The sequence below is a fragment of the Molossus molossus genome, unplaced genomic scaffold (genome assembly GCF_014108415.1).
Source record: "Molossus molossus isolate mMolMol1 unplaced genomic scaffold, mMolMol1.p scaffold_m16_p_8, whole genome shotgun sequence".
NCBI classification, from domain to species: domain Eukaryota; kingdom Metazoa; phylum Chordata; class Mammalia; order Chiroptera; family Molossidae; genus Molossus; species Molossus molossus.
In genome coordinates this window covers 89,810,121-89,824,971 of record NW_023425402.1, presented here as the reverse complement: position 1 = coordinate 89,824,971, position 14,851 = coordinate 89,810,121, and the positions used below count along the sequence as shown (strand labels likewise).

The window sequence follows — 14,851 nt, the reverse complement described above, 5'->3', positions numbered from 1 at the left end:
AAGTCCTGGAGAGCTAATGGACAGCATAGTGATTGTAGTTAATAACACTGCATTGTAAACCTAAAAGTTGCTAAGACAGTAAATCCTAAAATTTCTCACCACACACAAAATGGTGACTATGTGAGCTGATGAACGTGTTAACCAACCTTACTGTAGTAATCATTTCACAAAATATACTCGAATCACCACGCCGCACACCTTAAACTTACAGCGTGTTACCCGCCGATGATCTCTAGTGAAGCGGTGGGGAGGCAAAGCGGGGGCCCTTCTAGACAGGAGGTGGCCTACAGGCACTCCGAGCCCGGCAGGGGAGACCCGGTTTGCCTGCGTGGCCTGCAATGAGGTTTCTCTGGCTCTGTCTCCTTTGCATCTTCTGGTCCGTCAAGGATCACACTGGGGAGACAGAGGCACCTGCCAGTGTTCATCTCCATTTATAGAAACTGATAGGCAACATGAGTAGATCATGGTCCCAATGATCACACATGGGAGAACCAGGACTTAGTATATTTCAGCGATCTGCTGACTTTCCCCAGCAAGTGGTGGCTCGTGAAGGCGAGTCTGTGTCTTGTTCCCAACTGCGTTCCCAGTATGAAGACGGCTGCTTGCTTGGCTCTGACTTCAAACCCAGGACACTGGTCTCCACCTGCACTGCCTCCTCCATGCGAGCCCAGACGCCCCTCCAGACATCCCCAGTAGAGGTGCTGACACTCAAGGCAATCATCATGAGCAAATATTTATAAAGGCGTCCACTGTACTGCACACACCTTAAACTAACAGTCGTTTTCTTCCATAATCAAATATCCCCTTGCCTTTAAATTACATCTATACTTTTACTGTCTCTGAAACGCATGAGGGTGCCTCCCTCCCCCTTTTCAGCAAATGTCACATTACTGGTTTTGTTTTCCACATCCAGGCTTATTTCAGAGTTGGAGTAAAAATCCTTTGGGTCCTACAGCAGCCCTCCTACGGCTCAGTCCTCGGGTGGGCAGGGGCTCCGTGTCCAGCTGCCTCCTTCTGCCCCATCCCTGTGACGCACAGCTGAACAGTTTCCTGGTTTCTTCTCTACCAGCAGACCCTGAAATTAGCATACAAAACCCCTTTTGTCTTTGAAGGATTTTCCTTCCAGCTGGTAAATGCAAAAAAACAAAACAAAACAAAACAAAATGGAGTTTACAAAATAAAGCTAGCCTCAGGAAGTTACAGTTTGGGGGTGGGGGGGGGAGGATAAAAATATTTGAAATACAACAGTTCTCTCTGGACTTCATTAAATGGCTCAGAATATGATCTAGTCTCGATACATTCCTTTAGGTTAGGCCCAAGGATGCACCCTACAGAAATCTCTTGGTAATTCTGCAGGTTCACTCATTTCAACCCTCCCCAAAGATACCACCTTAGCTGCTACTTGGCGTTTTACCTCAGTCAGAGGCTCGGAGAGGATAGTTCTTTAATTAGGTAATGTTCAGGCTGCCCCACTGGTATTCACATCAATTCTAGACCAGTGTCTCTTTTATCTTAAGATCTCTTCCTGCCTTACAGAGAGGAAAAGTCAGTTTAGGTCATTTCTTGGCAAAGTTGTGTGTACACACTAATCTCATTAGTTCTACTAATTCATGGCTCTCCCCTAAATCTGAATGTAGGACACATCTCCCTTGTTAAAGCTCTGGCTCCTTGGAAATTGCATTTAAAGTTACATCAATACAGCCCTGGCCGGTTTGGCTCAGTGGTTAGAGCGTCGGCCTGTGGTCCTGAGAGACCCGGGTTCGGTGTCCGCTAAGGGCATGTACCTCGGTTGCAGTTTGTCCCCGGCCCTGGTTGGTCGTGCGGGTGGGTGGCAGCCACTTGATGTGTCCCTTTCACATCGATGTTTCTCTCTCTCTTTCTCCCTCCCACTCTACCTGAACAAAAAATAGAAAAATGTCCTCACCTGAGGACAAAAAAAAAAAAAAAAGTTACATCAATACAAAGTGATCTTATGCATGTTCCTGCATTAGTAAGTTGCACCCGTGAATGAGCAGTAGCTGAAGATAGCAGATTTCTCAAGAATTCTCTTCAATAACGGTGCTTCGTTGCTTTATATATCTTGGCTGTTCACATAAATTACAAATAAGAAAAAGTAAACTTCTGTGTTCAGTTTACTTTGGGAAAGGTGATATTCTGTTCCTGGCTGAGAAGGTGAACCCTGGAGCCCAGCAGTTCGGACTGTACCCCGGGATGGCTTGCGGGGTCTCTCCAAGCCTCAGTGTTCCTGCAGCCTCACAGAGTGCTGTCAGGATGGAGAACAGCATGTGTAGCACCTAAGTCCCTGGCACATGGTAAAGATTTAAGAAATGACAGCTTCTGTTCTTATGTGGCCCGAATTTAGTTGGGAAAATGTGAATTACCAGGCTATTACGCATTCTAAGAAGCATCGTCTGAACAAAGGACTGCACCATAGAATAGGTAGAGGTAAAGGGAGATCTCTTGTGTCAAATTTATTGGCCTTAACTTGAAAAAAATACACCAGATATTGTGTAGTTACATAATGCTACTGATGATAAACAGTTTAACTACACATTAATAGGCAGTAAAATAAAAATATAAAATATTTAATAAACACAGGTGTCCAAAGCAACTAAACATGATGCTAGTCTCTGCACCATGTCCGCCCCAGGACACAAGCCCTCGAGGGTGGAACGGCAACATCAACACCTCACAGTGCCATTTACGTCACTGAGCTCAGGGTCCCTATCCGTCCCTTGGAGTCCATTTCTGTAACCCACCAACATAAGCAATATCTCAGAGGCACAGTTTGAAATGAGAGCAGAAAATCCAGACCTATACTGCCTGGAAGGCACAGTTTAATTACAAAAAACATGCACAGAATAACCTGCTACCTTCGTTCCATTAAAAAAGAAGAAAGCGGCCTAAGAAAGGAAAGTCATGGTTGGATTGTTATATTTTTTGAAAATGGAGTTATGTTTCCTTCTAGTACTTCCCTTTAGAGCCAAGTGCTATAAAATAAAGACATCAACTGCTTGTCATAAAGAAAGGATAAGTGGCCCGGGGCTGGTTTTTGAACATTAATGTCTTGCTCACATCACAACATACCACTCAACCCAATATCCCCTACGTCCTGGCTGGGGGGGGGGCGGGGGGGGGGATATGCACTTCTTTAATTGACTGCATCATTTAAAAGTGCTTGTAGGTCAAGGGCTATTAACAAGGAGAAGCTTTGTCATTGAGGGCTAATTGTAGGTCTTCCTGGTCAAAGGGGATAGAACATAAAAACCATCAGGAGACTTACAGACTGGCGGGTAACACACAGAAGCAGCTGTTTGTAAGTTAGGAAATAGTAACATTGTCACTATGTTAAAAGGTGACAGGAATACTCTTTGTCATCCATGGCAGTAAGGAGAGGAAGAAGTGAAACTAGATCTTCAGAACACCTTGATTTCGAACATGGATCTCAGCATCCCCTCTGCTAAAGGCCACGCCACACACCCTTTGCACACTGGTTTTTGTGGCCAACACAAACATCTCAATCCTGCTTGCCTGTTTACGGTAAGCCTGATCTCAGGAAGCTGGAACAGGGCAGCTGACTCCAGGACAAGCCCTTGTTCACTGAAATGGTCCCCTTGACCCCCCCAGCAAGGTTGCCAACATCTCCCTTGACATTTCCTTTCATGGCTCACTGAGCTAAAAAATTCTCTAACACTGAAAATGAGCCAGGCTTAGACTAACCAAAGTGTCTGAAACCTCCTATTCTTTTTTTGTTCTGGTGCAGAACCAGCAAAATATCAACAGAGCCTAAACTTACACTACTGTGCCTCTGCAAAGAAAAGGCAGCTGTGGGGGGAAGGGCAGGCAGAAACCAGCAAGAGAGGAGAGCTCAAGATGAGTTTACATCCAGGAGAAACACAGATGTTTGCAGTTCACCTGGAACCATGCAGAAGCCTCACGAGAAGCATATGCCCTGCATTTATGCTAACATCCTCCATGCAGTTAGAACAAAGACATGCTACCCAGCATCCTTTGCTTCCTCCTCTGGACAGCGGGAGGTACCAAGGGCAGCCCAACACTTCTCTATGACACAAGAAAGGTAAAAATAACAATGACGAGATCACAGCTGTCTACCAAAAACTGCTATTGAGGTATTTGCTGTCCTCATCCATTTTAAATCACATATAATCCTTCCCAGTTGCTGTAGGTATAATTATTTTTTCAATTAAAAACCAAACAAAACATTGGACGTCTTGTAGGAGTTGCTCCAGAGTTCAAAGCACAGAACTAAAGCATTCAATAGATAAAAAGTGGCTGAAAGGCAATTAAAATAAAACCATACCCCCAAATCAGAAGCTATTATGAATGGTTCTCTCTAAGAATAAATGCTGATGAATGTTCTCCCAACCTGCATGAAAGATCAGTAGGTCCCCAAATCAAGACAAGGAGGAACATGTCAGCATCTGGGCTGAAAGTATCTAGACCAGACAAGTAAAATGAAGCAGAGGGCTGGACAGAGGCTCAGCCAGGGTGGGAACCGGAGCGGGCTGGGGGACACATACAGAGACAAATGGGAAGAAGGGCTATAGTTCTGGGAACTATAACTGGCAGAAGAAAAGTAATTAGGCTGAGGTTGGCTCTGAAGAGTCACAAAGAAAGTGAACAAAATGGCAGCTGGGCCATGGCCGGATAGTGGCTGGGATTGTTCCCAAAGGGCACTCAGAAATGCCAAAAAGAGATTCTCTGCCAATGGCTGCTTTTTAACAAGACAGCAAGTGCGTGGAGTCCCTCGACAGTTTCATCTCATCTGGACCAGTCCTGCTGTGAGTAACTAACCTGGGCGAAGAGAAAGGGGAAATCCTGGATTGAAGCAGGGTGGGGGCGAAGGTTCTTTTTTCTTTTTTATTGATTTTATCGGGGTGACACTGGTTAACAATATTACACCGTTTCTGGTGCACAATTCCACATCACATCATCTGTACACAGTACTGTGTGTTCAGCACCAAGTCCAGTCTCCTTTCATCACCATCTTTAGTTCTTTAGAACAGAAATACTCCAAGTGGAATTCATGCTGAGGCGTAGGGTACGGCAGGCAGCATGCCCCTTCCAGGTGAGCCAGGGGCTCTTCAGTGTCCTTTGGCATAGAACACTAGTCAGGGTCCCTTGACCACCACCAACTCCCCACCCCTGGTCTCATACACATTTGCCACTCAGGGCTTTGGCTGAGAAGAGAGTAAGGGATTTAAGACTATACCAACTGAGGTCAATGGATTGGGTTCTGGGCTTGTAGGGACACATGAACCCACTCATTCACAGGTTTTATTCAACCCTATGAACACCTAAAGTTGAAGAATAAGAAGAAAAAAGAGGAGCAAAGACTGTGAAGGAACAGACTCCTCATGGAATAAGATAAAGACTCTTAAAGCTCAATCCCCAAATCTAAAGCAAGACTAAAGGCAGGAAGGTGGAAAGATTTTCACATAACTTATATCTACTAACAGATTCCACAGGCCAGGTCCCCTGGGCCTTCCTCCTGCCCGACACTGAATCACACTGGGCCCCCTGTATGAGTTGCTATACCTGTTTCGAGCAGCTCACCGGACCAACAAGGAGAGTGGGCATTTACTCAGTGAAAAAGCCTGAGGCAGAAATCAGAATGTCTGACCTCTCTGTAATGCCATCCAAAATGTTTTCCCACGAGTTTCTCCTATACAATGCCCAGTGCATGACTGAATCCAGGCACCAGAGTCAATAAAATCATTCCTGTGACATTTAGACATTAGTTTGTACAAAAAGTCCTCACAGCAATTAATGGTAAAAGGGGGGTGTGGGGGAGGGGATACTACAACCACAGGTCCCTCAGGCTTCTATTTTCTTCTGATTTGAGCTATCATTACTAATGGATATAACTGATGGAAACAGTGTGAGCAATGATTTATCAGAATGCTAATCTAACACGAAAAGCAGCCAGTCGATGGCAAAAGATAATAAGAAAAACAGCACAGCAAAAGTATTTGTGATTTGAATTATTTCCTATAGCCCTTTCCCAAACCTGCAACAACAATAAAAAAAAATCTATAATCACTTCTAAATGATTATGCAACAGAAATGGAAACAATCTGATTATAAAGTCAGAATACAAGAAATAGTTTATGAATCTGGTTTCTTTCTCATATATTAAATACAACTGAATAAAAATGTTTAAATAATTAACATATCCAAATTATTTCTCATGAGCAGACAAATATTTACAGTGTTTGAGCAGGTGCTCAGACAATAAGAAGATGGCATGTTAAACATAAAAACTGCCTAACAAATTTAATTTAAAAAAACATAATGACTGGACAGAGTAAGTGGTCTCTGGGTTTAAAAGTGCTGGGATGGCCCTGGCTCATTTGGCTCAGTGGTTGGAGCATTGGCCTGTGGACCAGAGAGTCCCAGGTTCAGTTCCCGCTAGGGGCACGTACCAAAAAAAAAAAAAAAAAATGTGCTGGGACGATAGATCCCAGGATTAAAGGACTGATTCAAGGCAGACAGAGAAAAGGCCATGACAATATATTTCTCATTATATCACTTCCCTGATAATAAAGTACAATAGTAAATCAGACCATTATTGATTAATAACTTTTTTATTCTAATTATGGCTTATTTCTATACCCCAAATGAGGCTTTAAATGGCCCCAACTATTTCAAATCATGGTCAAAGCAAAACCTCTTTATATGGTTAAAATTTCATAATAAATTTACACCTGCAGCCTTATAGCAGTGTTTCCAGCTACGTGTTTCATTCTCCTCCCTCAGAATACATCTCTGAGTGAAGGCTCCCATCTGCTGTCTCAGTCATAAGGTTCCATTCTGTGTAAGAATGCCTGACAGCCCTCACAGCACATCTGGAACATAGGAATGCACATTCCTTTGTCTACAAGGATGACATCAGCCAGCTCTTTATTGCAGAATAAAAACTCTGAATTATATTTCTACTAATGGTGGAGATATATATTCAGCCACACTTCCTCATCCAGCACCCTTCCGCCAATGTTGAGACTCCCTTCTATGGGTTGAATAAGATAGCTAGCTGGCTGGCTCTGGGGTACATCTCAAGACCATGGACAAAAATAAAAATAAATGTCTCAACAGCAGACAAAACGTAGGTCCTTAGGCTCATTAACACTGTTTTCTACCCAACTCAAAGGCCACACACACACACCAAGGGTTGGAAAATGCCAGTTGTCTTTTGATGAACATTCCCACCCAACGAACCAGTAGACTTGCTGGGGGTTCGATAACCCTGTGGACTCAGAAACTAACTATAAAGCAGTGTCATCAAACATTTTTATTCTTTTGGCCTCTAAGAAACTTTTAACATTCTGGTTTTCACATATTTTAAATTAACATTTACATTTTTAATTATAATTAAAATTTTAATTATAATCAATTAAAATTATAGTTTTAATTACTTGCAAAGGCTATATAACTGGCATATTGAAATTATTACAAATTTTAATTAAACTAGATCACTCATTTACTTATTTTTTAAATTTTTTTCTTTGATTTTAAAGAAAGAAGGAAGAGGGAGAGAGAGAGCGAAACATCGATGAGAGAGAACATTGATTGGCTGCCTCCGGCATGCCCCCCACTAGGGATCGGGCCCACAACCTGGGCATGTGCCCTGACCGGGAATTGAACCAATGACCTCTTGGTGTATGGTTCGATGCTCAACCACTGAGCCACACCGCCAGGCCAGATCACTCATTTAAATGTATGTAATGAAATCTAAACACCATACCTATTTGAAAACCACCTTCATCCATCAAAAAAAACAAAAACACATGAACAAATTCTTTTAACAGTAAAAAAGAGCTGTATTAGTCTCTTTTCTCCTTGAATTTGTACTTCCATTCCCTTCCCCACAGAATTTTCTCTCAATATTATGTTTTAATGCTTGCGAGGCTTTCGTGTATCTTCCTATATTTCTCCAATAACAAAGATGTGCATAAAGAGATTTAAAAAAATTTCCTGTGACCATAAAGCTAAAAGTGTTCAATTTTGTTTTGATTTCAGCTATCATTGCTGATGTGCACAACTGATCCAAAAATATTAATAATTACTTATAAGACATGTTAACAAAGTTAACAGGAAAGTACAATGTTATTAGAAATGTATTTCTTAAAAAATGGATATAGGCCCTGGCTGAGTAGCTCGGTTGGTTAGAGCGTCAGCCCCATGCGCGGAGGCTGTGGTTTTGATCTCCAGTCAGGGACGTGCAAGAGTCAACCAATGACTTCATAAACAGGCGGAACAACAAACCCATGTTTCCCTCTATATGTATATATCTCTCTCTCCCTTCCGTTCTCTCTCTAAAATCAATCAATAAAATTTTTTTTTTAAATACAGCTAATTTATCTTCTCAATTAGTTCATATACCTATGGATGAGTATTCCTTATTGCTATTATAAAGTAGGCTTTACCATCAATTCCATACCTTTTTTTTTTTTTTTACTTTTATAGATCTAAGTGATAAGAAACCTTGTTTACACAAATCAGAACCGAATGAAGACTTACAAAATAGCTTTTTACCTATTATCTTACAACCAGATTAAGTCCTCCTTCATTGTTGCTGAAGGCCAAGGAGTAAAAAGTAACCTGCAAGAACACGTGTGCCCTGGTCATTATATCCATTCCCTTCACCAACACAGACAGTAACATTCTCATAGCTCTTTGCTGGTGGGAGGAGAGTCCTGTCCCCTAGGACAACGCACCACGGGGCTCAGGAAGCGATGGGTAACAGCTGTGCCTCTCTTTTGTCAAGCAGGGGAAGGGTGACTGTAAGAGGTGAGATGGAAGAGATGAGCCAAAATCAAGTTAGGTTTTAGGAAAGGGTACCTATAGAAGTTGGGGACCAAGAAGTCATGTCCCTAAACAACTTATGCTTTGTGTCTCTGGAGAGTCTTCACACCGTCCCATGTGCAGGGACACCCCAGCTGGGGCACCCCTCCCCCAGGCAAGAGCGCTGCTGCCAGACGCCTGCCCATTAGAAGCATTATGCACGTAAAAGTGCACTCAGTTTGATTAACACATGAAATCCCTTAATATATATCAGCCAATAGCAGATCAACATGAGAAGTAATACATTTTTTAAAAAGACAGAAACATAATTCTTGTTCAATCTACTTGAAAAGAGAGAAAATAGCTAATAAATCATAGTGTCCTGACAGCACAGAAATTATACTCAACAAAAGGCTATAGATTCAATATTTTTAATAATCTCCAAGAAAATCTGGAAACAATCCAAATGTCTGATAATAAGAAAGCTACTACACAATTATGTTACAGCAGCCCTATAGTGGAAGAATACACAATATTTCAATTTAAGGAACATATACTGACATTAGAAATGCTCTTTATATGATGTTGACTAAAAAAGAAAGCAAGCAGGAAACAAACCGCTAAATAAATTTTCACAATTAATTTGTAAAAGAAATGTGTGTGTGGGGAAAAAAGCCTATTAAAATCTTTATTAAACTGTTTTCAGTGGTTATCCTCAGACAGTGTAAATATGGACTACTTTGTTATTTGTTCTTGCCAAATTTTCCACAAAGGGCATGTATTTCTCATGATGAAGGGGAATAAAAGACAATCAGGTGTCACCTCACACCTGCCAGAATGGCTACTATCAATAAATCAACAAACAACAATTGGTGGCAAAGATGTGGAGAAAAGGGGACCCTAGCACACTGCTGGTGGAAATGCAGACTGGTGCAGCCACTATGGAAAACAATATAGAGTTTCCTCAAAAAATTAAAAGGAATTGCCATTTGACCCAATGATCTACTTCTAGGAATATATCCTAAGAACTCCAAAACACCAATCAGAAAGAATATATGTACCCCCATGTTCATAGCAGCACTATTTACAATAGCTAAGATCTGGAAACAGCTCAAGTGCCCATCTCTAGGTGAGTGGATAAAAAAGTTGTGGTACATTTACACAATGGAATACTATGCAGCTGTAAAAAAGGACCTTTCACCCTTTGAGACAGCATGGAGAGTATTATGCTAAGCAAAATAAGCCAGTCAAAGAAAGACGAGTAGCACATAATCTCACTTACATGTGGAATCTAATGAACAAAATAAAGTGACAACAAAACAGGTCCAGAGGCATGGATGCATGGAATAGAATGACAGATCTCAGAAGGGAGTAGGGAGGGGGGACAGGAACAGATTAACCAAAGAACCTATATGCATGGCCCATGGACATAGACAATAGTGTGGTGAAGGCCTGGGGTGGGGCAGAAACCAAGTGGTAGAGGACAATGGTGGGGGGGGTGTAAGTGGGGGACATCTGTAATACTCTCAATATAAAAGGTTAATAAAAACAGATGGGGGGGGGAGGGCAGCGAGGAAGGTAGGGAAATAGGTTCACTGTCTCAGGGCTGCAGAGTTTGTGAGATGGCGTCCAGACAATGAGCCAGTGAGAGCTTGAATCCATCCCACACGCTATAGGGCTAAATCCCCCTCAAAGGGGGGCACCATTTCTTAGTCCACAGTAGAAAATATTATCCATTGTCCACATCCTTGCTTAGGTTATAGTCATTTCTGTCCTCGACCATTATCCTTCCATGCCTGACTTCTACAGCTGGTTCCTTTGGCTCAGACTTCCCTTACCCCACAGACAGGTGGAAATCAGCGTGATTGGGTTCCTGTCATGCCAACCTCATGAAATATTCCAGGTCATGCATACAAAAGAGCCACCAGTCTGCACGTATCATGCTCTAAACCAACGAGGTTATCCAGACTTTCAGGAAAACACAGTGGGCACGTTTTCTCCCGCTGTTGTACAACTCCAGTCTCCTTACCTCAGCAAGTGTGGAGGGATCTTGACAACGGTGTCCACACTACCCAGGGTTTCTGCAAAAGGAAGATTACAAAATGAAAAATAAACATGTTCAAAGTTGGAATCTGCGTTGTACATAATTTCACTCTTAGTTTCTTTTTCCGCCCAAAATTTCTATAATTTTAAAGTAGTCAATTCTCAGTTCTCTGATTGCAAATCATTCATACTTAAAAATACTTCTCCCCTGAGAAGTCTCCGGGGAAGATTAAAAATCAGGTCGTATTTCCCCACAGAGACATAGAATGAATAGTTAAATTCCTAACCCAAATCAGAATACCAATTTCATCTAGTTACAACGGACTAAAATACTATATTCTTGCAATGAAAACAAAGAAAGAAAAGTTGTTTCCTTAAACTATGATTTCAATAACCTTAAATAATAACTTATATATGAGAGACTTTCAAATTCATGAAGCATTTTATGTGACATCTCATTATTCCTGCACACATTTATGACACGATAGATTAAACTTTTTTTTAATCACACTGTAATTAGAAATACTGATTGAAAGACTCATCCCAAATCTCATTAATTCAACCTGGATGTTCAATACTTCACCATTGTTGTGGATTACTCACACTACTGCTGCCTCCAATTGTAGAGATAATGAAAAGGTCACTATTCTTTTCCAAGAAAAAGCAAAAACAGCTCGGGCCGGTGTGGCTCACTGGTTGAGTGTCGACCCATGCACCAAGAGGTCGCCGGTTTGATTCCCAGTCAGGGCACATGCCCAAGTTGTGGGCTAAATCCCCAGTGGGGGGCACGCAGGAGGTAACCAATCAATATTCTCTCTCATCGATGTTTCTATCTCTCTCTCCCTCTCCCTTCCTCTCTCTCTAAAATCAATAAAGAAAAAAACAAACAAACAAAAGAAAGCAAAAACAAAAAAACTGTTCTATTTCAATAGCTCCAACTTGTCTCTACTTTTTTCAGATCAAACTGTGTTGACTCCTCTCTTCACTGCTTAGAGTTAATAAGCCCTTGTCAATTTGAGCCATTTTCACTGGGGAAAGAGAAACATCCCTCCCAACCCTGCTAACAGAGCAAATGTATCCCTGAGACTCAGGAAAAAGAAGAGGCCAAAACATGATGACAGCATTTGGGCCTGTGGTGGCCAATGGGACAAAACACTGGTGTCAGAACACCAGTCCACAAAACAGAAAGATGGACTCAGTAGGGTCAGTGGTGCTGTGGCCACAAGGCCAAGGGAGGAAGTAAAAGGGCTGAGGTCAGTCCTTAAGATGAGATAGGACAACAAGAAAATGAAGTCCTGAGCTTTAGGGTTAGGGAGAAGCTCAAAGCCACAAAGGTCAGCATGGCCCAGCAGTCAGCACGGCAGCGCCAGTGTCCGGGACACCTTGATGCTGCTCCCTGTAGGGAGGGTCTGACACCAAACAACCAAATTGCCATGATTTTCCCCATCAGAGAGTGGGGTTTATATTCAACTCAGAATGTGCAACAGTACCCAACTCTACAAATGCTAGAAGAGCTACAAGAAGGGGGAAAGGGAGAGGGAGTCATAGAGCAGCCATAATGAGCTACCCCGTGCAGTAGAGATGGTGAACAGGTAGCTGCATTGGGTTTGGAGGTCAGAGCAAAGGTGTGGGCTGGTGATAAACCTGGGAATCACATTCTCAGAAACTGAACTGATGCTGTGGGTATGAATGTTTTCAATCCAGTAGGGTTGGGAATAAGAGAAGAGGGCTCAGGGCTAACTCTTGCAAAACTCAAACACTTAGGGAAGAGGAGCTGGCAAAGGAGACAGAGCAGCACAAGAGGCTCAATAAGATTGCCAGGGCCAAGGTAAAGCAGGTGCCCAGCATGCTCAGGATGGCCAAGAGCACCTGTAAGATGGGTGTGAGGATGTTCTGCTAGACTGAGGTCAATGTATGCTCTTCACTGAGAGTTGGTGGGATGATGGAGGAGGAAGTCTGATCAGACAGAGTTGAAGAGTATATAGAGACACTCTTTTAGAAGTTTGCCTGGGAAGGTAACAGAAACTGGCTGGAAGGAAAAGTGGGTGGGAAGATAGAGGGAAGGATGGTAGTTGAAGACTATCCTTCTACCTCGTGATGTTCCAATTTCTAACTTTCTTTCTCCTCTCCTTTATTTTCCAAATGCATTCTACATGAGTTCCTGATACAAGTGTAAAAAAACTCTAAAATGAGGGCATGGTCCTTCCAGTTTAATGTTGTGCTATTCATTTCACCCTGTCATTCCCAGCTCACAAGCCTTCAGGATTGCCAGTTCTTGAAAGAGAATGCTAGTTTTTCTGGCTCTCCACAAGCAGACCCCCACCTTTATTCTTTATTCTTTTTTATTCCCTGGTCAGATCATTTCCTTACTGACCCCCCCCCCAAATCTAACAAATTAGATAGCTCAAAATAGAGGATATATATATATATATATATATTCCTTGCCAGTTATTATGCCACTATTAAAAATAACAATTTTCAGAAATGTACTAATGACATAAGAGAAAGTGCTAAAATACAAATGGCAATCCAGCATATATGATATATGATATCACACTTTACAGAAGGGAATTACTCCACAATGTGGTGTTATTGCTGGGTTGTGAGATTACAGGTGATTTTAATTTTTTCTATAGACTGTTCAGATATTTTTCAGTATTCTAAAATGAACATATATAAATCTTATAAATAGAAAAAAAGATGAATATTATTTAAAACTCAAACAAGTCATTAACATGTTGATTTATTCATTGACCATCTGCCTCTCACATTGTAGGAGCAGAAGCCACAAAGAAGCATAAGCACCAGCCTCCATACTCAAGAAGCTCATGTCTACACCATTGCCATTTGTTGTTTTGGTTGACCAGCATCCACTCCCTGCCTTCTGAAACAGCACCCTAATTTTGTTTTGAGGAAACCATCCTTCCTTGACTCTGGGATTTCACTGGGCCTTGTAGCCTAGGCCTAAGCCAGTTAGCCCATTCCATAACTTAGCTAGGGGATTAATTAGTTCAAGGATACACACCCAAACCAGTGGCACCAAGAGAGAACAAATGAAATTAAGAGCTGAACAGGAGTGATTGGAGGAGCTCCACCCATCATAGGCTAAGTGAGAGATGACCCCTCTCTCTTATGATGGTCTTAGTGGGAGATGACTCCTCTCTCTTGTGATAGTCTAAATGTCATGATGACCCTTCTCCCTTATAATGGTCCAAGTGGGAGATGACCCCTTTCTCTTGAGATGGACTAAGTGTGGAGAGGACCCCTCTCTCCCAAGATGGTCTAAGTGGAAAATGATCCCTCTTTCCTGAGATGGCCTAAGTGTGCTGATGTCCCTTTTTCATGAGATGGTCTAAATGGGATCATTAATGAGCCCAAAGCTGTGGAAACTCAGGTAGAGCATGTTATTTACCTCAAAAAGAGCAGAGCAAGGTCTTTGAAACAGTGTCTAATTTCTTAACTCAATCCACAGCCTTCCATGGGATATTTAGTAAAGAGTGAATAACTTCTGTTTTTGCTTAAGTCAGTTTGAATTAGTATTTTTGAACTATCTTGCCCCTAAAAGGATGGCTGTGCACATAGTCGACTATAATTCAAAGTAGCAGGTGCTCTAGGAGAGTCATGAGGGCAGGGCTCTGAACCCAGGAGTTCAGGGAATGAAGGCTTCCTGTGTGAGCTGGGTCTTATGCAACTGGAAGGGAAATTCCTGGCAGAAGGACTAGCATGAGCACAGATAGAGAAGTGTGCCATGGACAGTGTGTGCAAGAGAGTCCTGCAGCTTCCTGTAGACTGCTGAACCCTTGCGGGGGGGGGGGGGGGGGGCAACAAGAAAGAAGGCTAGGGTAGGATTCTGAAGAGAGTTACCCTTTAATCTGAAAAGAAAGTATGAGGTTGAGAAATGAGAAGTGTTTTCAGTTAAACAACAACAAAAGAAACGGTGGAACAGGGACTGGAATAGGAGAGAGAACAGGAAACCGTATCTCATGCCTTTGTGCTGCATTCT

The 14,851-nt window shown here is 42.2% G+C and overlaps 1 protein-coding gene across 1 annotated transcript in view; it reads right to left on the bottom strand.

Annotated features, from left to right (window-relative positions):
* ARFGEF3 (ARFGEF family member 3) overlaps positions 1-14,851 on the bottom strand; it is a 149,869-nt gene that overhangs the window by 132,973 nt on the left and 2,045 nt on the right. Inside the window, exon 2 of the mRNA XM_036248697.1 lies at positions 10,835-10,886. Within this exon, the coding sequence (XP_036104590.1) occupies positions 10,835-10,886 (52 nt within the window). The remainder of the gene's footprint in view (positions 1-10,834; positions 10,887-14,851) is intronic.